We start from the raw sequence: 21347 nt of genomic DNA on the forward strand, positions 1-21347 counted from the left end.
ATGTTCGTCTTATATGCATCGTGCAGAAAGTTGCAGCTGCATCAAGTAACATAAGAAGGGCTACATCTTCATGCAGGTGAATTCAACATTTTTAAGTTTTTGTTTTCTTAGTTTTGGAAGCACGAGTGATATGATATTAATATCCAGGACTCCTGCAGACCTGGTCTAATTGCATTGCTCGTATTGTCCTAAATGTTACAGGTGAGGATGGATCATATGGCTGATGAATTATCAAAGACGTTTAAGTCTCCTCTATTGACCCTTTTCAGTCACTTCCTCATTACCAACAAGTAAGTTACATCCACAATTCTATGCTATTAACTTAAACCGATTTGCATCAAATATTAATTAGACACTGCCATACCGTTTAAGCCATAATGATCGTTTTACAAGTTTCTTAATTGGCGAAACAAAACAAGATTAGATAACCAAAAATGTTGAATTGCACTTCCATTAGCCTGCACCATCCTCCACCAATTCATCAATGAACCGAGCTGTCGCCACAGAAGACGATCCTCCATCCATCACAGCCTTCCTCGCCGCATCAGACATTTCCTTCACCTTCACCCTCCTCCCTTCCCCATCATCCATCAAAGACCTGATAGCTCTCACAATCTCGTCACAAGTCACTAAACCTCCACGACCAGACACGTAATCCATCCGCAGATCAACGGCCAACCCCAACTCCTTCACCAACGTGAACGCATTCAGCTGCTGCTCAGCATACATCGGCCACGTGGCGACAGGAACACCAAACCACAAGCTCTCAAGCGTGGAGTTCCAACCACAATGAGACACAAACCCACCAATCGCCTTATGTTCCAGCACTTCCACTTGCGGAGCCCAACCACAAACCAACCCCTTACCCGCCACTCGCCCCATGAACCCCTCCGGCAACACACCCGTCGGATCACTCGTCTCAACAGGCCCTGTCCGAATCGACCATAGAAACCTACACCCGACGACCTCAAGCGCCTGAGCTATCTCCTTCACCTGAACCTCATCAACACTTCCTCTACTCCCAAAGCAAAGAAACACAACAGAACACTCCGGCTGCTCCTCGAGCCACCTCACGATCCTATCTCTCTCCTCCTCGTTAGGACTCGCTCTATCCTCCAAGCTGAGAATCGGTCCGACCGGGTAAACCGGAGGATAATCCTCCTCCCGCTGCTGAGAGAAATACCCAAACGTGTAATCCTCAATCTCCGCCACCGAATTTACCAAAATACCCTTCGCATCTCCAAATCTCGGCGATAGATCAACGTACGCCTCGTAAGCTTCTTCCTTAAACAAACCGGACGGCAGAAACTTCGCCGGAATAGGGTTGATAAATCCCGGAATCTCCAACTCCTCATCGCCGGAGCTCCAATCGAGCTTCGACGCGACTCTCCGATGCCGATCGGGGAGATACTTCATCATACTCAAGTATCTAGCGTTACAGGTTAAGAATATGTACGAAGGGAGGTGAAGCTCGTCGCCGACGTCTTTGATCAACGAGTTACAGAAGAAATCAAGAACCAAAGCGGCTACACGAGAGTTAGTGCGAGACTCGAGGATGGTGGAGACTGCTTCTTTGATGAGAGGAGTGGTTCTTTTGATGATTTGGACTATGTACGCTTCGGGAGCTCTGTAGAAGAGATCCAACGGCGGAGGATCGTCGAGAACGGGGAGGTCGTGGAGGCGGATCTGGGGATGTGAAGCGACGAGAGATTTGGCGAAAACGGCTGCGTTTGGGCTGGTTGGGGAGTGTAATTGGAGGATGGTGATGGTGTTGATCCGACGGTCGAAATTGATTAGACGCTTGGCGAACTCGATGTTGACGAGGAGGTGGCCTGTGGATGGAACTGGGATGAAGATTAGCTCTGTTTTTTCCGCCATTTCTCTGAGATTTGGTTTGTTCAAGTGAAAATGGAGAACAAGTGTGGTGTATATAAACTTATCACATGTCACACCATTTGGTCTGTTCAAGAACCGTTTGTGTTTTTAAAATGTCCACATGTCGACCAAACTTTGTTTTATTCACTTTATTTACACTTTAGTGAGATGAGATAAGTTTGATAAATTACCACATGTTGCTTTATGGGCCAAGATATCAACTTATGGAGCCCAACTACACACGATTCCACGGCCCATTGTTTCGGTCTAAAATTACGAACCAAAATATTTATGATTCTCGGTTGATTCCCCAACATACACTCTAAAGGTGTTCCACGCAATGTAATCGGTAATCTTCATGATACAATGATGCATGAAGTTCCCGGTAACACTAAACGTTCAATGTTTTTCAGACCCATTGACAAAATATAGAAACCCATTTGGGAACTTCAGCAACCTCCTAAGCTCCACCGTTTATCTACTTTCCCTTCACCACCATTACAGGCCCTTCTTAAAGGGATTGCTCACTCTCCTTTAAAGGTGTCCCTGCTGCACTATAAGGATGGCATATGATTCACTAGTGCGGGAGAGAGAGAGAGAGAGAGAGAGAGCCCACTTGTGTGGTCAGCAAGATCATTTCATAACTTAATCAAGAGGGATAATCTTTTTTCAGTATTAAGTTTAATTATCGAGAGACTACAATACAACAAAGGCGTTAGTGTAACTTAATTTCTCTTACTTTTGAAAGCCGCCGAAAAAATGTTGAAGACTAATCAGGAGGAAGAAACCCTTGTCTCTCAAATCTTGGATGTCACGTTTACCCAGTTCACCGGTGCATGGGAGTTGAATGATCCTTTCAAAGTTTAAGCACATGAAGTGAAGAAGGATGAATCTGTTTAATTATGCCAAACTTAAGACGCTTTGATGAGTAAGACACCAAAAGGTTAACATCCATTATGTAATGTTTTAATGATAGTTACAAACACTACATTCGACAGAGAAAAATAATAAAAATACTACATGTGACATGTTTGCTAGATATTTGTTCAAAACCTAAATTCACATATATCATAATTCTCTTGCACATTAATACATTTTCCTCTACTAATAATTTCTCAAATAAAATTAAAGCGGATATAAATAATATGAAGGTATATATATATATACTTGTAGAGTTAAAATAGAAACAAACTGATGTATTAGGAAAAGTAATAAGTTAGCTCCGAATCGAGCGGGGGCACTGTATATTCATTCAATCAAAGCAGAGATAACTTCTAAGGCTTAGAAAACGAAAAGTTTTCGTTTTGCAGAAGGAGAAGAAGAAGATAAACAATGGGTCTTCGTCTTCGTCTCCCTCAGAAAACCTCACCACGATCACCTTCCTACCTCCTTCTATGCCTTCTTGCTCTCTCCTTCTTCTCCTTCACCGCTCTTCTCTTCTACAAGGTATCGCTTGTTTTCTCCGTGATTAACGGATCTGATTGAAGCTGAATTATAATTGTTTGTTGTCTCTGCAAATTGTGATTTTAAGAATTTTTCGTCGAACAGGTGGACGACTTTATTGCTCAGACAAAAACTCTCGCCGGACATAACTTAGAACCAACGCCGTGGCACATTTTCCCGCGCAAATCTTTCAGCGAAGCCTCGAGACGCTCTCAGGCTTACCGAATCCTCCAATGCTCCTACTTCTCTTGTCCCTACAAACCTGTTATCCAGCCAAAGAGTCTCCTGTCGGATTCCTTGTCGGGTCGTAAAACCAAGCAACCAAAGTGCCCAGACGTTTTCAGGTTTGTGGGTTTTTTGAAATGAGTCAGAAAGTATCAAACTTTCTTTATTTGGACTCGAGTAAACCATTGTGATTTGGTGAAAAGCCAGATGGATTCAACGGGACTTAGAGCCATGGGGAGAGACAGGTGTGACTAAAGAGCACGTGGAGAAGGCAAAAGAGAGTGCTGCCTTTAGAGTGGTGATACTCTCTGGAAAGCTATACGTTGATCTCTACTACGCCTGTGTGCAGAGCAGAATGATGTTCACCGTTTGGGGGATTCTGCAGCTTCTCAACAAGTATCCTGGCATGGTTCCTGATGTTGACATGATGTTTGATTGTATGGATAAACCTATCATCAACCGGACTGAGACTCACTCTTTCCCAGCTCCGCTTTTTCGTTATTGCACCAATGAAGCTCATTTGGACATTCCTTTTCCTGATTGGTCCTTCTGGGGATGGTAAGTTTCTCTTTCTTGAGTTACATGTGTTTTGTGGTTATTACTCAACTCTTGTGAGTGTTGTGATGGAAGGTCGGAGACGAATCTAAGGCCGTGGGATGACGAGTTTGGGGATATAAAGCAAGGGTCTAAGAGAAGTAGCTGGGGCAGCAAGCAACCTAGAGCTTACTGGAAAGGGAATCCTGACGTTGTTTCGCCTATAAGGATGGAGCTGATGAAATGTAACCATTCAAGGTTATGGGGAGCACAGATTATGCGCCAGGTACAGCCCTTTTCAATCAGATAGTTTAGTCTAGTGGCAGTGATGCTGATGTGCGTTGTTTTAATACAGAACTGGGCAGAAGAGGCAAAAGGTGGGTTTGAACAGTCCAAGCTCGCCAACCAATGTAATCACCGGTAAGTCCTTACTTCTAGCAAATTATGAGTGGATGATAATGATACGAGGATAATCTGATTTGGTTGAGATTGCTTGTATTATAAGGTACAAGATATATGCAGAGGGTTACGCGTGGTCAGTTTCTCTAAAGTATATCATGTCATGTGGTTCCATGACACTCATAATCTCACCAGAGTATGAAGATTTCTTCAGCAGAGGCCTCCTTCCCAAGGAAAACTATTGGCCTGTCTCTACCACTGATCTATGCCGGTCCATTAAGTTCGCTGTGGACTGGGGCAATGCCAACCCTTCTGATGTATGAATTCAACTTTTCTCATCTATGTATATCAGATTTTACCAATTCATGTTTCTTAAGATGTTTCCCTTTTGATAGGCTGAAGCAATAGGGAAAAGAGGACAAGGTTACATGGAAAGCATTAGCATGAACCGTGTGTATGACTACATGTTTCATCTCATCACTGAGTACTCAAAGCTTCAGAAGTTCAAACCAGAGAAGCCGTATTCTGCTAAAGAGGTCTGTGAAGGATCATTGCTTTGCTTCGCAGAGCAAAAGGAGCGGGACCTACTTGAAAAGTCCAGAGCTGTACCGTCTCTGGATCGACCATGTACTCTTCCAGATGAAGATAGGAGTATACTCCAGAGGTTGATCCAACAGAAGAAAAAAACAATCGAAGATGTCAGACACATGGAGATGACAAGAACAGAGAGGGGTTCTAGATAAGTTGACTTTTTTGGGACATAAAAATTTTGGTTTAGTCTTTTTTTCATCATCAGCTTTAGCACGAGATAATACTTTGATAATGACTTGATTTGTGGAATAAAGTAACCATAATCTTACAGAGTAATGTTTGGAATGAGACACAATGATACTGATCAGTCATGCCCTTAGCTTCCAAAGTAACAAAATTAAACAAAAAAAAATTACAAATCCTATTGTCAACTGAAGAGCAGCTACTGAAATACAGTCAATCATGTATACTCAACTTGCTACCATCGGATTATTCCAAATATCAGCCGAACAAAACCCAAGAAATGAAAACAAGACCTCACTAGTCAGGCAACAGAGAGTGGATCCAACCCTTTGGAGTTACTCAGGTGTGTTGTCATCATACTCATCATCATCGTCAACCACTTCATACTCGAAATCTTGGTCTCTGTTCTCCATGGTTTTCCCAAATGTAAAAGCCTTTGTACCCATTGTTGTGAAAGGCATCAGTCCAAATGCACGGGCCGTTTTGATCTCTCTAGCAATCTTCCTTTGTGCCTTTGCGCTAATACCAGTCTGTGCAAGAGATAGATAAAAATAAAGAGATTTCAGCATGTAGACTAACAAAACATCATTTTGTTGGATTAAAGCGAGAAGAAACATTCAGTCTAACCTGCTTCCTCTTAACGAGGATCCCAGCTTCGGTGATGAACTGTGCAAGGAATCTAACATTCTGTCCAACAAAGCCATATTCCATCAGTGAGTACACAAAGAACCAACAAAGCCTCGGTATTTACTATTTACACAAAACCCACAAAAGAAACAAATGCTACACTGCTTCTGAAGCATATGTAAACTAAGCAAACTCACCCTGAAGTCAGCTTTCTTAAGAACTTCCTCGGTGGTGATCTCCGCCTTAGTATTCTGCCTAGGCTTTTGCATCTGCCTTCTATAGTTTATATCCTGTATTGGAAAACAAAACACGTTTAGTGACTGTCTCATCAAAGCAAACAAGAAAAGACTAAGGAGAAAGACGAAAACACTATACATGACTACTCATTCAATTTACATGTTCTAACTTCTAAGTGATAAAAGACCCTGACTTTACAGTACAAATGCACTCCTAATAACATATGAATCAAATCATTAAGACAACGCATAAAAGAGTTGTAAGAAAAACATACTCTAGGGAAGTGATTAACTCCCCAAGTGTTAACATCGGGCCTAAACGAGTAACCATCCTTCACACCTTCGTCATCATCAACGTTGTAAATCAACGCAGCTTCCTTTAATTTTCCATCCACGCCATCGGATGAAGGATCGAATCTCGAGCCGTTTCCTTGTGATCTACTAAACCCTGTGTAGTCGCGCTTATCCTTCTCAGCCTTGCCAAGATGCTGGAAGAAGCTATTGGTTTTTTCGTCTTTGCCGCCGAACATCCAATCGTCTGATGACTCGAAAAGAGATCGATGATTGGAATCGGCGGTTAGAATAACACAAAACGAGACAACATTGTAGAAATGTACGATGGGTTACCTTGATTAGCGTTGGTGGAGAGGCTTCTGGATACGAAAGGACGACATGTTTGAAAGGAAGCTACGTCGCTAAGGGATCGAATCGCGGAATGCGCGAGTTTCATCTTCTTCTTCTTCTTGTTTAGGGTTTTTCGAATTTTAAGTCGTCCGATATGAGGTTTTGGCAAAGAGGAGGGGAGGAGTGTCGCCTGAAGGAACACGAAGGTGACGTAAGAGAAAGATCTACGTTTCAACAAAAAGGAGTTAATGGGCTTAGTAAGGCCTCTCTTATTTTGTTATTGTCCAGGCCCATTCCTTGTTTTTCTTTTGGAGCCTTATTATCTCATCAGCAAATGGATGAATCTTAGCACTAATCCTGGCCCCTGGTCATTTTGACCTCAAATGGACCAGTTTGGTTCGGTTTCTGTTAGTCATTTTATCCAATTGATTATGCCTCTATTACTATGGGTATCGGTTCAATCTCGGTTCCTACCCAACCTCAGATGGGATACCCACTGCACCATTTCAACTATTAGGTACTTCTCACTATACCACTTCAACTATTATGTATTATCTTGTATTGTATATATATACATAGCGTTTCCATATTAATACTTTTATAAAATTGACATTTTGATGACTTAAATTCAAATTGGATATGCGTGGGTAAGTGTGTACTAGAGTACTTTGACTAATATGTGAATCATATATATTTACAAAATAAAATAGTTCAAGATTGATTTTTTATTCAGTTCTTTTACATTATTATTTTTGTTTTGTTTTACATGACTATGATAGAAGTAGTGAAACGCCACTTAAGGACGTAACTAAAGAAAAATCTCATTATGGACTATGATTAGATTTCAATATTAATATTTTCCACTATCAATCTTATATGGCTGACCGTCGAACATCTTAAGTAGCAAGGACTTTAATACTTTGTAAAATTTAAAAGTGAATTAGAATAAGTACAAAAACATTAAACACAACTTGAGATAACATAAATGTCACATCAAACATGAATGTCATTATCTAAATGACCAATAGGTGCCAGCGAACCATGATAATTAGATAACAATAGATCAGGACTTTGATTAACCACATATTATAATTCAGAGCTAGGTTTACGTATTGAAAAAGCATTACTATACAAGATAACTATAGTATGGGTTCAATCAATACTTTCTAATCAACTATCAAATGGATTCCTTATGAAAGTAGCTGACGTTTGTATAAGTAATGTAAGAAAAGAGAAAATAGCACATATACCAAAGAAAAGTTGGGTTCTCACAACACCTATGTCCTAAAAGGCTAAAACCAAAAGGAATCAAATACCTTTTGGTTGATATCATCATCCAGGATGAGAAGGGGTGAGTCTGGGGTGATTGGTTGTGTTGAGAGTTTCTGTCCACTTGGTTGGTTTTAACGCTTTACTCTCTCTTTGGACTTACCTTCTTCTCTCCGCGGAGGACTAGTCCTCTATAATTCACGTGTAATTTATTATCATGTGTTGCAATTTTATTGGCTGATCGATATAGTAACATTATCCAGTTATGAAGTGCCAATGATCGAACAGTGACCGTTGGTTCATACAAGTGATGTTGTTAGCTTCACTTTTTGCATTTGAACGGTCTTTATTAGTGTGTTATCGATAGAGGATCAGGGATTAAGGGTTCACGTTAATCATCGATTTTAATTGTGTTTTTAATACTTTCTGCTAATTATAACCCATGGATTATAACGTGACTTACAAAATATGAGAATAAATTAATTTTATACGACAAAGTTTGTAACTAATTTAGACTACATCTGTATAATTATCATGGATTGATCATTCAGATGCCACATCTATCTCCCACTTATTTGAATTGCATAAGTCATACTATTAGTTAGACACTTGGCACAACAACCTGAATTTTGAAGAACTGATTCTGGAAAATCCGAAAATGAAAAAGACGCCGTTCTTTTTAAGTCATTTTGCTTTGTTTTGCATTTACCTATTCATATATCAATTATTACATGTGTTTAATAAGTATATTGGTATATTCGAGAGTGAAGTATACAAATATAGTATATATACAAGTGAAAAAATAAAATTGATAGTACTTAGACCATCTCCAATGTATTTTGCTATTTTCACCTCTAAAATAGAGGAATTATATAATAGAGATGAAATATGCTCTAATGTATTCCCTTAAAATAACAATCTTTAAAATATAGAGTAAAAAATAGAAGAATGCTATTTCTTTCTCTATAAATAGAGGAAAAAATAGAGATCTCTATTATAGAGGAAGAAATAGAGGTGGGTTGAAGCAATTTCACTTCTAAATGCTATCAATGGGTTGAAGATGCTCTTATTGACGATATTTTCGATGTCAAAAGCTAAGCTAGAGTAAAATGAAGGAAAGTTATATATCGTACTTGCTTGTCGACGCTTAATTTGGCATGAGTCCAATATGTCTTTTAATCTGTAAGAAAATATTGAGGTGGCCAATAATTGTTCCCTCTTTGATTACATAATAACACGTAACTTAAAACATCTTAGCGTGGGTGTGTATTAGATACATTGCAATAGATGCATGATTCTTCGAAATGTCTTTCAATTAGTTTTCATTATAATCTTTTCATTGTAATTCTAACATCACTTACATTTTATTGTTTATTTTCCAGCAGTCGTAACAAAAACTGATGATCGAGACTTCGAGAGTAAGAATAAGTGCAAAGTAAAGTGAAAACAATTGTAATAAAATATCTTTATTGGATGACAATGACGCAAAAGAAGCATATAAATTTTGGGCCCCTGACCACTTATGCGTTTCCTCTTTATCTTATGACATTCACCTAATCTTTCATAAAATTTTAGTCAATTGTCTACTACCACTCGATGCTTCTTATTATTTCCTTCTATAATTAAGTTGACTTTCTTGGTTAATCCCAATCTATTTGGATCATAAAACTAATTAACACAAAGTTTATAAGCCAAATACTACAAGACAAGGTGCAAAAAGTAGAGAGATGTGACTCCCTCGTGGTTCTGAGACCATGATGAGTAGCATACATATGCTACAATATATTTTTTGCATAGATTCAATAAAATCAAAATTAACACAAAATTTTAAAATATCTTATTACAAACACACTTAAAACTGACGACAAAAAAAAACACACTAAAAACTTTTAAAAACTTCGGATAAAAAATATCTGTAACCTAGAATATATAGTAACATCATAGAACCTATAATATATGTTATGAAAGTTTAAAAAGTTCTTGTCAAATTTATATTCGATGAAAAAAGCAGTGAACAAGTTGATATGAATGAAAAGATAGAACAAAGAATCAAATAGTTTTTAATTTAAATAATAGATTTTTATTTCACGAAAATACAGACATGGTTAGAAGATAATAAAATGTGTGGTTTAATTGCAGCCGTTGTTAATCGAACCTTCTGTGACATGTTTTTTTCAAGTGGAGAGAGATTCTACGAGCACCACATATATAAAAAATTAAAAATAAATGCTAAAATATGAAAATTTTAAACAATCTGACAAATATACTGGAGGTCCCCACAAGCAGTATACAACCAAACACAGTGACTCCCTCTGTAATCTGTACATATCCATGCGTAAGATTTGCGGATTGAAGAAAAACAATTATTCATTTTTTATAATAACTACTTTTAAGCTAAAGAGACCTTTTAACTTTTTGATTATTTTGTTTTTCCAATAAATATCATTTTCTCCAGAAATTTCACGCCTGGTTGTTTTTTCTTTAATTATATTTTTTTCTGAATTTTTATTAGTGTGGGTTGGTTTGATTGGAGACGGCGCTTTGTGGTGATTTTATTTCTTACTTTTAACTTTTATCCTCTCCCGGCGATGCCGACGCCGGTGAACACGGCGAGAGAATGCTTAACGGAGGAAGCCACTCGTGCCCTCAACGACGCAGTCGCAGTTGCCCGTCGGAGGAGCCACGCGCAGACAACGTCTCTCCACGCCGTATCCGCTCTTCTAGCGATGCCGTCGTCCATTCTCCGGGAGGTCTGCGTCTCACGCGCCTCCCGGAGCACCCCGTACTCCTCGGGACTTCAGTTCCGAGCTCTGGAGCTCTGCGTCGGCGTCTCTCTCGATAGACTCCCGTCTTCGTCCAAGTCTACTACGACGACGGAGGAAGAAGATCCGCCCGTGTCGAATTCGCTCATGGCGGCGATCAAACGGTCTCAGGCGAATCAGAGACGGCACCCCGAGAGTTATCACCTCCAGCAGATCCACGTCAGCGGATGTCAGACGACGGTTTTGAAAGTTGAGTTGAAGTACTTTATACTATCCATCCTCGACGATCCGATTGTGAACCGGGTCTTCACCGAAGCGGGCTTTCGGAGCTCCGATATCAAGCTCGACGTGCTTCACCCTCCGGTGACGCAGCTCTCTTCCCGCTTCTCGAGAGCTTCTCGCTGTCCTCCTCTCTTCCCGTTTAGTGGGAGCAGTGGTTTGGATGAGAATTGTCGGAGAATCGGAGAAGTGTTGTGTCGGAAAGAGAGGAGGAACCCGCTCCTTGTCGGAACTTGCGCTAACGAAGCTCTTAAAACGTTCACGGGCGCGATCAACAGTGGGAACCAAACGTTTCTTCCTCCGGAGGTAAGCGGGTTAAGCATAGTTAGCATAGAGAAGGAGATTAACGACGTTTTAGCCGATGGATCAAGAACCGACGAGGAGCTTGATGATCTAGTAAGAGTCGCAGAGGGAGATGGCTCGAAATCATCGGGGATGGTGCTTAATCTGGGAGAGTTGAAGGTCCTAACCGGCGAAACTTCTTCCAATGTTTTGGAGTGTTTGGTGTTGAAGCTGTCGGATTTGTTGAAACATCGAAGTGGTAAACTTTGGTTCATTGGATGTGCATCGAGCAACGAGACTTACACGAAGCTTTTGGAACGGTTTCCTACGGTTGATAAAGATTGGGACCTTCATGTTCTTCCTATCACATCCTCAAGACCCTTGACTCAAGGGGTTTACCCAAAATCAAGGTATGCTTTTGCAATATGCATTCACTTTAGACTGCAGAAGTGAGTTTTTAAAAAATCTGATAGCTGAATGGACTTGAAAGATCACTATGTATTGGTGTGAATAGTTTATTGTTTGTGTCAATCTTGAAAACATAATCTCAAGTATTTTAACTAGTCCTGCGGTTTCGGTTATTTCAGTTCGGTTTATTCGGTTTGGCCACAATCCAACCGAAAAACATCAGTTCGGTTCGATTTTGGTTAATTTTGGTTTTTAATTTTAATTTTGAAAATAACCATTTTTTTTTTGTTTCAGTTAGAATTTGGTATAACTTTTCTTAAAAATTTGATTATTTTCGGGTTTTTTGAAAATCGAAACCGAACCAAAAACCGAATAATTTTTTAAAAACACTGCGGAACTAAACCAAACTCGAAACCGTAACTGAACCAAGAATTGAAAATTTTGGTTCGGTTCGAACAAAATCTGCAGGCCTAATTTTAACATATCCACTTCTTTGTCAGCTTTATGCTTCCCATTTGTCTGGAAGCAAACCATATATTTATCTCTAGAGCTTGATGTTCTGTCTTTGTTCAAAACCGTGAGTTTACAACTGATCAAGCAACTAAAATATAGTACAAACCTGTTGGTTTCAGCTTGATGGGATCGTTTGTTCCGTTTGGAGGCTTCTTTTCATCTACATCAGACTATAGAGTACCGTTGAGTAACACACTGAATCAAACGCTCCCCAGATGTCACCTCTGCAACGAGAAGTATCTGCAAGAAGTAGCTGCCCTTGTCAAAACCGGTTCAAGTCACTCTACGTCTGATCAATCTCCTGAGAAGTTACCCTCTTGGTTACGCGCTGCAGAGTCCGAGTTAGACAAGGGACCGACGAGCAGCACCAAGGTTCGTTTTTATCCTCAGTTGCATTCACATGTGTAAATGCAACTATCTTGAGAGAGTTTTTGCTTCTTACTCAGTGCAGGCTATAGATGATGACACAAACACATTAGCCTCTCAAACCACAGCTCTCCAGAAGAAATGGGACAACATATGCCAAAGTACCCATCATACTCCAGCGTTTCATAAACTCGGTTATCCGACCGTGAGTCCCCAGTTCCCAGTTCAGACCGTAAGAAGCCCAGCTGAGAAAAGTAGTCCCGGGACTCCAAGCAGAACTCCTGAAAGCTCTCTTGAGACCACCAGTAAACTGCTTAATCAGCCATTCTCAAATACAAAACAAAAGGAGGATCTCACTACATCAGTGCCTAACCGTGTTATGGGTTCTCCTTTGAGCTGTGTTACTACAGACTTAGGCTTGGGAGCAATCTATGCATCAAAAAGTGAGAATGAAACAAACACAATGAGAGAGAAACCGTTGCTGGTGACGACTCTAAGCTCTTCCTTAGAACACAAGTATCAGAACGATTTCAAGTCTCTCAGAGAATCACTCTCTCGTAAAGTCCCTCACCAGACCGAAGCTGCGAATGCAATTAGTCAAATCATCTGCGACGCGAGAAGAAACCGCACGAGTGGAACTTGGCTGGCTCTTCTTGGACCGGATAGAGTCGGGAAGAAGAAAGTAGCTTCGGTTCTGTCTGAAGCCTTCTTTGGTGGCCAAGAAAACTGCATCTCTGTGGATTTCGCGGGAGAACACTCTTATAGAGGCAAGACAGTGGTTGATTACCTAACGGGAGAGTTATCTAGAAAGCCACACTCAGTTGTGTTCCTCGAAAACGTGGAGAAGTCAGAGTTCCCGGATCAGAGGAGATTGTCTGAAGCTGTGAGTACAGGGAGACTCCGTGACTCGCATGGGAGAGTGATCAGTATGAAGAATGTAATTGTTATTATCGCCAAGGAGAAAGATCATGTTATTAATGAGCCTGTGACGTTCTCTGAGGAGAGAGTTCTCAGCGCGAAAAGCTGGAGACTGCAGATTAAGTTAGCTGATGGTGTAAAGAAGAGAAAACACGAGGAAGAGACAGAGCTGCGTGCAGAGAAGGTGCAGCGTTCGTATCTTGATCTGAATCTACCACTGGATGAGTCAGGAGTTAGTTTGGATCTTGAAACAGAGGAGGCAAGAGCTTGGTTCGATGGTTTCATGGAGCAGGTAGATGGAAAGGTGACGTTCAAGGAGGTTGATTTCGATGGGTTAGCTAAAAGCATTCGAGAGAAGATCGTTTTGCATTTTAAGATGTGTTTTGGAGGTGAAACAAGTTTAGAGATAGATGAGGACGTGATGGTTCAGATTCTTGCGGCTTTTTGGTCATCGGGGGAAGAAGAGAGGGACGTTGTTGATCAGTGGATGAGAACAGTTCTTGCTCTTAGCTTTGCTGAAGCGAGGGTAAAGTATGGTTTGAATCCTAAGGTCGTTGTGAAGCTGGTTGCTTCTAGAGATTTATCTGGCGGAGTAGAGTTGCCGGAGAGGGTGGATGTGATGTGATCACAGTTCACAGATGTATAAGTGAGGTAATAAATAGGTAGTCTTGATTGTTTTGTCATCAGAGGCTTTGGTTTGGAGTTTTGTGCATGTAAATTAAAGAATGTATCAATATAGTTACTACTGTTAGCTGAGGTATCACTTTGGTACATAAGTTTGGTTAGGGGTTTTACTAATTTCCCAGACTTCTTTTGCCATTTTGTGTCTAGCTATCTCCTAATTGTCTTGTAAACTCTTTTGGCCAACTTTCAAATATGTGTATGCATTAAACAATAGAAAAGTCTGTATATATAAGTATTATTTTCAAAACAGAACTGATAAATTTAATATTTAGATATTTAAAATAATGTGAATACAGTAGAAACCCTAAAAATTAATATTCGATAAATTAATAAACATTAGAAATTAACAAAATTTTCTGGTTCCTTTAGTCACTTCAAAATATGACAAATCGATAATATAATAAGATAATAATTTTTAGAAAATTTTATGTAAATATAAATCATAAATTTATATACATATATATATATATATATATAAGTATAAACTAAATCTGATATTGTTGGTTTTATATCTACCATGAAATTGTCTCTATTCTTAAAATTTTAATATATTTTAACAATATTTAGTAAAATTATCTAAAACCACATAACATAAAAATATACACTAAATAATATAATAAAAATATGAAATTATATTTTCTAAAACTTAATTAATGTATATATGGTAAAATCAACTATTTTCTTATTTTATAAATAAAAATATTCAAAAATAGAAAAATCTAAAAAGGAATTTTTTGTAAACTAACAACTCCATAAATTAATAAAAGACCATATTCCTAACATTAATTTATAGAGTTTTTATATAAGGCTAAGATAACAATAATATAATCATTTTTAAGGTTTAAATAAATGTATTCTGCCCAAATTAAGACCCCAATATTGTATCTTTGAGTAAAGTACAAAGTAAATGGGCCAGATAATGTATTGATAGGAGCTCGGCCCATTGTTAGCTTCAATTCAACGCGAAATAACTCCAATTATAAAATGTCGTACCCATGTTGTAAAACCCCAATCTCTCTCGCTCTCTTTCTCATACGCCGCACCGTAAGCGAACTATTGAATCCACGAAGAAACCTCGATCCGTCGATACTATGGCAACCAACGAACCCGAGCACGAGCACAGATACGCGGAGGAATCCGGAGCTAACGAGGATGAGGACACCGGAGCTCAGGTCGCTCCGATCGTTAGGCTTGAGGAGGTTGCCGTCACTACCGGTGAGGAAGACGAAGACGCCGTCCTCGATCTGTAAGTGTATTTGTGATCTAGGTCAACCAGATCTGATCGATTTTCCTAGGGTTTTAGCTTCGGTTGAGGTTTTTGATTGGAGATTTTGTTTGTGAATCGAAGGAAATCGAAGCTGTATCGGTTCGATAAGGAAGCGAATCAGTGGAAGGAGAGAGGTGCTGGTACTGTGAAGCTCTTGAAGCATAAGAGCACTGGCAAGATTAGGCTCGTTATGAGGCAATCGAAAACTCTCAAGATCTGTGCTAATCATTTCGGTAAATTAAGCTTAATCTAAGTTGTTTAGATCCGTGTTTAGGTTACTGTTTACTTATTTTTATCATTCGTATTCGGATCTTTTGCAGTTAAGCAGGGCATGAGTGTTCAGGAACACGTTGGGAATGAGAAGTCTTGCGTGTGGCACGCTCGTGACTTTGCTGATGGGGAGCTGAAGGATGAGCTTTTCTGCATCCGTTTTGCTTCAATTGAGAGTAAGTATGATCTTGAATTGTGTCCTTTTCATGTAGATTAGATCGTGTTGCGCGATTGTGATTCCATATCTTATACTGATCTCCACTTGCTGATTACTGTTTTTTTTATTTTGCCAAGCTGGTTGCTACTTGTTTCATTGGCCTTTATGCATGTTGCATTGTCTTGTTTATTATCAGTACATAATTGGTTGAGCTTACGGCCGTTGGATATATTACTATTGGATCGTGAACTTAGCTATGTTTATATGGCTTCTTGTCTTTGAAAAATCTTACCTTAAAGCTTTCATTATAGCTCTTTTTTAGAGCTGTCAATTGATTAGCTTTTCATTTTCACACAGTATTGCCCTCTTATTATTGTTGTCTTGAAACTTGGTAGTGACACAGCTTGCGTGATCTATGGCTGCTAGATCATGTGTTATGACATTCATTGAACTAATTTTGTGTTATGGACGGAAAAGTTTAGGCAATGATCTACTTTGTGGTGCATGTTTTCAATTGTTTCTGAGCTGATAGTGCCATGAACTATAAAGTTTGTAGAGCTGCATGAGTAATCAAGTCTTATTTTGCTTTTTCAGACTGCAAAGCATTTATGCAGAAGTTCAATGAAGTTGCTGAATCCGAAGTAGAGAAAGAAGAGAGCAAAGATGCCTCTGACGCAGCTGGTCTTCTTGAGAAGTTGACCGTGGAAGAGACGAAAACAGAGGAGAAACCTGTGGAGAAGGTAAAGACCGAAGTGGAACCAGAGGAAAAGACAAAAACCGAGCCAGAGAAAGCTGATGAAGAAAAGAAAACCGAAGAGGCTGTTGCTCCCTCAACTTAAGATGCATCAATGTTTAAGCTCCTTTGGCGAGGTATTATTATAGCCTAAAAGTGTTTTGATGCATCCATCTCGAGTCTGCTAGTGTCTTGGCACTAACTATCTACACATGTTTTGTCGAATCATATCAAATGGTTGGGGGATCTCTTGGGGGGGGGGGGTTGGGTTTTGCTGAGTCGTTTTGGGTTTTATAGTTTTGAGTCGAAAGCTGGGTGAGTGATATGAGAGATTAAGGTTGGTCATCAGAGAGAGTACATTGGATTCATTGTTTAAAGTTTCCTATGGGTTGTTTTTGTATGGTCTTATTTTCATGGACGAGAGTCAGAAGTCTTCATTTCTTTGAATTACAAAATTATATGCATGTTGATTTTAATTTATTAATCTTTTTTTTGTTTTCCTTTTCACAACATTCGTTTATATAAGCCTTAGCATCCCTCTAGTTCGAATTCATTTACGTTACTACATATATTCCTTTTCACAACATTCGATTTTTACGTTACTACATATGAGATTTTTTTTTGTCAACTAAAACTTTATTAATATCAATATAGTCTATAACACAATTCATGGATAATAAACTTTCAACAAATACATTTTTAAAATTTTGAAACTGGAAAAATTAATAGCATGATGCTAATTAATTCAATACTACATATGAGATGCATCTATATTATTAAAGTTGAAGTACAAATTGAGATTGTTTGGCAATATAAATAGTAGTTAAAAATAGTACTGTTTGGAAACATGAATAGTAGTAAGTTAGAAAAAAAATAATGGGCTTATGTTACTAAAAATTTGAAAGTCCATTACATTATATTAAAAAGTAATGAGTCTATATTACTTGATAATATATATATTAAAATCAAAATAATAATTTAAAATTGATTTATATCAAAAATTCATTCAAAAATAAACATATATTCAAAACTTGATTTTTACTAACATATTTTTCAATAACTATTATAAAAATATTTTCAATATATATAAGAAAAATATAATACAAAGCCCAATTTCAAACACCAACTTAAATTATGGTTTTATATTTCACATTAAATTTAATAATATAATTTATGTGATTATTTATATGATTGTACGTATAAAATATTATTAATTATAAGAAAACTGATTTGATGGTACGTATAAAATATGATTAATGATTAATTATATGATAACACATATTTTGTAACCTATGATGACACATATATATATATAGGATATATATATATATATATATAATAGTGATTAGGGGTGAGCGTTCGGGTTCGTTTTCGGGTCTTTTTGGGATTTCGTGTTCATTTCAGATCTTTGAGGATTTGGTTCGGATTTGGTTCGGATTTGGATAATCAATTTAAATAGGTTTGGTTTAAATATTTGGTAGAGAATTAATAATTATTTAAGTATTTTTGGAGTTTTGAGTATATTTTAACTATTTAAGATATTTACGTTTGATTATTTGTATATATTTTCAAGCATTTAAGCAAACTTAAAAGTATCATATATATTTTGGATGTTTTTATATATATAAAATCTAAAAATAATTAATATATATATGTATATAAATATATTTTGGATATCCAAAATACTTCAGTTCGGATCGGATTAGATTTCAGTTCTTCAAATACCAAAATTTTGAATAATTTGGATATTTAATCAATTTCGGTTCGGATTTAGTACTACTTATTCGGATTGGGATCGGTTCAATTTTTCGAATTTGAGTTTTTTGTCAAATCCTAAATAGTGACATAAAAATCAAATAGCATCATATTTTTTTTAAAAAAATACACCCGCACGGGTGTGCGGATCAAAACCTAGTGTTCACCTTAAAATCAAAAGAATGTTTTTTTTAAAAAATATCTACTTATCAAAAATTTATTCAGAGAAATACAAGAAGTAATAATTATCAACCCTTTATAAAAGATATCTCTATAAATAATTCAAATCCAAATTCAAAAATTGAATTAATGCGTCTATATATCCCCAAAAGTGGTCAAACACTCAAACTGTTCACGCGGCCAACCTTTTGATTTCTTTTTCTTTTTTGCTATTTAATTATTATTGTATCAGTCCACAAACTTTAGAAAAATACCAAAAACGAATATGGTTTAGCCCTTTATAAAATCTATTATATTGTTTGAATAAAACGGTTCAAAAAAATATAAAAATGGATAAGTATAAATATCTGTTAGATATATTCTGAGCAGCTTCTTTACGAGACTAAGGTCGAAAGAGGCAACCAGTCGTGCCGCGTCTTATTTATTTCTCAACCAACTATTTATTGCTTCAGCTGCAAGTGAAGGATTAAACCAACATTTATATAAATACATAACGAACGGGAAAAGAGAGAAGACACAGAAACAAAACGAAAATGAGTTTGAAAAGAATATCTTTGGTTATATACATTCTCTTCATCTTTCATCTTCATCACACTTTTTCTTCCGTTAGCTCGCTGCCTTCTTCAGTTGATACGAACCACAACACTCTTCCTCTCATCAATGCCTCCCCAAAGCCAGATGTTGTTAGCATCGAAGGAAAGACTCGGGAATTAGCTGTCGTTATCAAAAGAGGAGGCCGTGCTGGTAGCGGCGGCAGCGGCGGAGGTAGAAGCCATTCAAGGGGCGTGGGACGTGTAGTTCCAATTCATACTGCTGGCGCTGGTGGAACACATAGTTCAAGCGGCAGCTTGAAACTTGTGGTCGGTTGGTTAGGTATCTCGGTTTTAGCCGGTTTATTATTGGTTTAGACTTTAGAGGGGTTTAAGTATTTGTTGGCCGTTTAAATATGTGTGTGTAAGGTTTATGTTTGGTTTGGTTTGAGATTGATTTGGGGGTAAACTGTTGATAAGCGATTCTATTTGTATTAGAGTGATTCTTTCTGTTTATTTATATATATTCACTTAGTTGTTTGGTATGCCGTATATACAGTTTGTAAAGTGTCAACCATCTCAAGTTATAAGAGATTTTCAAAGTTATTAGGTTTTCAATAGATGATTATGAAATCTTACTATATGTTGCGGACCAGCATCCAAATAGATTTCCAAAGAATAGAACACGTTTACTAAACTATTCAAAGATCTTGCAATACTCGTCTTTTGAATTGACAATTTAAAGAACCACGTTAACAACTAAAGGCTTAAAGCTAGTAAACAAATGTGATCGTGACATTCATCCACTACATCAACTAGCTTTTTTTCTTCTAATTATTATCTCGTCTTATCACCCTAGATTGGATATTATCATCAAGAATATTGTCAGCAGTGGTAGAGTCCCTAATCACACAAAAAATCAACGGACAAATAATGTTAAATACTCTCTTCCCAGGACATTTTTAAAGACAATTTTTACATAAAGCAAGGGATTGTACATCTTATTTGATAAATATAGACTGGAGATGAAACAATGATGAAGGAAGAAAGCAAAAGCAGGAGACACTACTGCATGGTAGGATGTCATTTTAAAATTCACCTTTGCTTCAGATGCAGATAATGGTAAATTCACAAGCCATACTAAGAGCATCTCCAAAAAAGAACTCTATTTTGAAGTTTCCAAAATTCTATATTTGAAGTTTAAAGGTGTTCTTTTCCAAAAGCAAAACTTCAAACCCAACTTCAAAACTATTTGTATTTTATAATATGGTTCTTATATTTGTCATAACTAATTTCAATTCACAAAACTTTTGTAAATAACTAGCACATATATAAACATATTACAACAATATTAATTAATAAAATATTATATTAAAATATAAATTTTAAACAAAATAACTTAATTAATATTAAACTTCAAACAAAAAACCATATTATTCCATAAAGTGATTTTTGTAATGCATATATGATATACTAGTGCATTTCGAAGTAAAAATGGCTCTTCTCATTTTAATTTGTAGATTAAAGATACAAATTGTTGAAATCATGTGATATTAATATTTGTAAATACATTAGATTAGAACAAGAAAGTAAAAGAGAAACATAAAATATTGATAAAAGACTAACTTTTATCGATGATATTAATACGTGTGAATATATTCAATATGAACAAGAAAAATTGTACGAAAAGACATCATCAATAACAACCATTTTCAGTTACACAAAAAAATTGGACAATATTTAGAAATTTTGACGGTTCCTGATCAAACTTATCTGACTATTAGTGTTGTTGTAATATTTAAATTTGTGTAATAGTTATGTTTTCATGTAATTTTTTAAAAGCTTATTTGTTAAGTTTCTTTTGTATACTTTTGTTATCTAAATCTAGTTTTATATATTTTAAATCTTATTTTAAAGTTTTATTTAATTTTATGTGTTGACTTAAATTTTATAAACAAAACTTAAAATATTTATGAGATGTAATTTTTATAAGGATTAAACAATAAACAAGAAAATATTTATGAATCATAAATGTGATGTGTAATTATAGGGACCAAAATGCAAATAAAAATATGAAACTTCAAATTTGAAGTTTTGAGTAGTGAAACTTCAAATATAGAGTTTCACTCCTCGAAACTTCAAATTTGAAGTTCTTTTTTAGAAAGCAAAAAACTTCATATTTGAAGTTATAGAGTGTCTTTTGGAAATGCTCTAAATGCATACTCATAAGTGGACGT

General features: G+C 37.1%; 5 protein-coding genes across 8 annotated transcripts; 3 read left to right on the plus strand and 2 right to left on the minus strand.

Moving 5' to 3' along the window:
* Window positions 1–289: 289 nt before the first annotated feature.
* On the minus strand, window positions 290–2108 carry LOC103843474 (flavonol 3-O-glucosyltransferase UGT71C4). The gene has a single exon (XM_009120208.3). The coding sequence runs from the start codon at window positions 1876–1878 to the stop codon at window positions 454–456; it is 1425 nt and encodes a 474-aa protein (XP_009118456.2). The 5' UTR covers window positions 1879–2108; the 3' UTR covers window positions 290–453.
* Window positions 2109–2957: 849 nt separating this feature from the next.
* LOC103843476 (O-glucosyltransferase rumi homolog) lies at window positions 2958–5337 on the plus strand. The gene is made up of 7 exons (XM_009120210.3): window positions 2958–3321; window positions 3424–3662; window positions 3751–4101; window positions 4174–4363; window positions 4433–4497; window positions 4583–4793; window positions 4872–5337. The coding sequence occupies exons 1-7, from the start codon at window positions 3208–3210 to the stop codon at window positions 5217–5219; spliced, it is 1518 nt and encodes a 505-aa protein (XP_009118458.1). The 5' UTR covers window positions 2958–3207; the 3' UTR covers window positions 5220–5337.
* On the minus strand, window positions 5308–9124 carry LOC103843475. 2 transcript variants are annotated; one of them, XM_033280870.1, is made up of 6 exons: window positions 8054–9124; window positions 6742–6927; window positions 6389–6634; window positions 6075–6167; window positions 5878–5937; window positions 5308–5780 (listed from the first exon to the last, which is right to left on the minus strand). In XM_033280870.1, the coding sequence occupies exons 2-6, from the start codon at window positions 6841–6843 to the stop codon at window positions 5586–5588; spliced, it is 696 nt and encodes a 231-aa protein (XP_033136761.1). In that variant the 5' UTR covers window positions 6844–6927; window positions 8054–9124; the 3' UTR covers window positions 5308–5585. The 2 variants fall into 2 exon arrangements, with proteins under 2 accessions (XP_033136761.1, XP_009118457.1); XM_009120209.3 differs by having other exon boundaries at window positions 6389–6651; window positions 6741–6927.
* Window positions 9125–10349: 1225 nt separating this feature from the next.
* LOC103843477 (protein SMAX1-LIKE 6) lies at window positions 10350–14465 on the plus strand. Of its 3 annotated transcripts, XM_033280862.1 has the most exons (5): window positions 10350–11739; window positions 12370–12622; window positions 12702–12845; window positions 12894–13041; window positions 13099–14465. In XM_033280862.1, exons 1-5 carry the CDS (start codon window positions 10595–10597, stop codon window positions 14157–14159), a joined length of 2751 nt encoding a protein of 916 aa, XP_033136753.1. In that variant the 5' UTR covers window positions 10350–10594; the 3' UTR covers window positions 14160–14465. The 3 variants fall into 3 exon arrangements, with proteins under 3 accessions (XP_033136753.1, XP_033136752.1, XP_009118459.1); XM_033280861.1 differs by having other exon boundaries at window positions 12702–13041; XM_009120211.3 differs by having other exon boundaries at window positions 12702–14465.
* Window positions 14466–15204: 739 nt separating this feature from the next.
* Window positions 15205–17145, plus strand: LOC103843478 (ran-binding protein 1 homolog a). Its single transcript, XM_018655158.2, has 4 exons — window positions 15205–15464; window positions 15567–15718; window positions 15806–15931; window positions 16507–17145. The coding sequence occupies exons 1-4, from the start codon at window positions 15310–15312 to the stop codon at window positions 16749–16751; spliced, it is 678 nt and encodes a 225-aa protein (XP_018510674.2). The 5' UTR covers window positions 15205–15309; the 3' UTR covers window positions 16752–17145.
* Window positions 17146–21347: the final 4202 nt, after the last annotated feature.

Source organism: Brassica rapa, chromosome A09 (genome assembly GCF_000309985.2).
Source record: "Brassica rapa cultivar Chiifu-401-42 chromosome A09, CAAS_Brap_v3.01, whole genome shotgun sequence".
Taxonomy (NCBI): domain Eukaryota; kingdom Viridiplantae; phylum Streptophyta; class Magnoliopsida; order Brassicales; family Brassicaceae; genus Brassica; species Brassica rapa.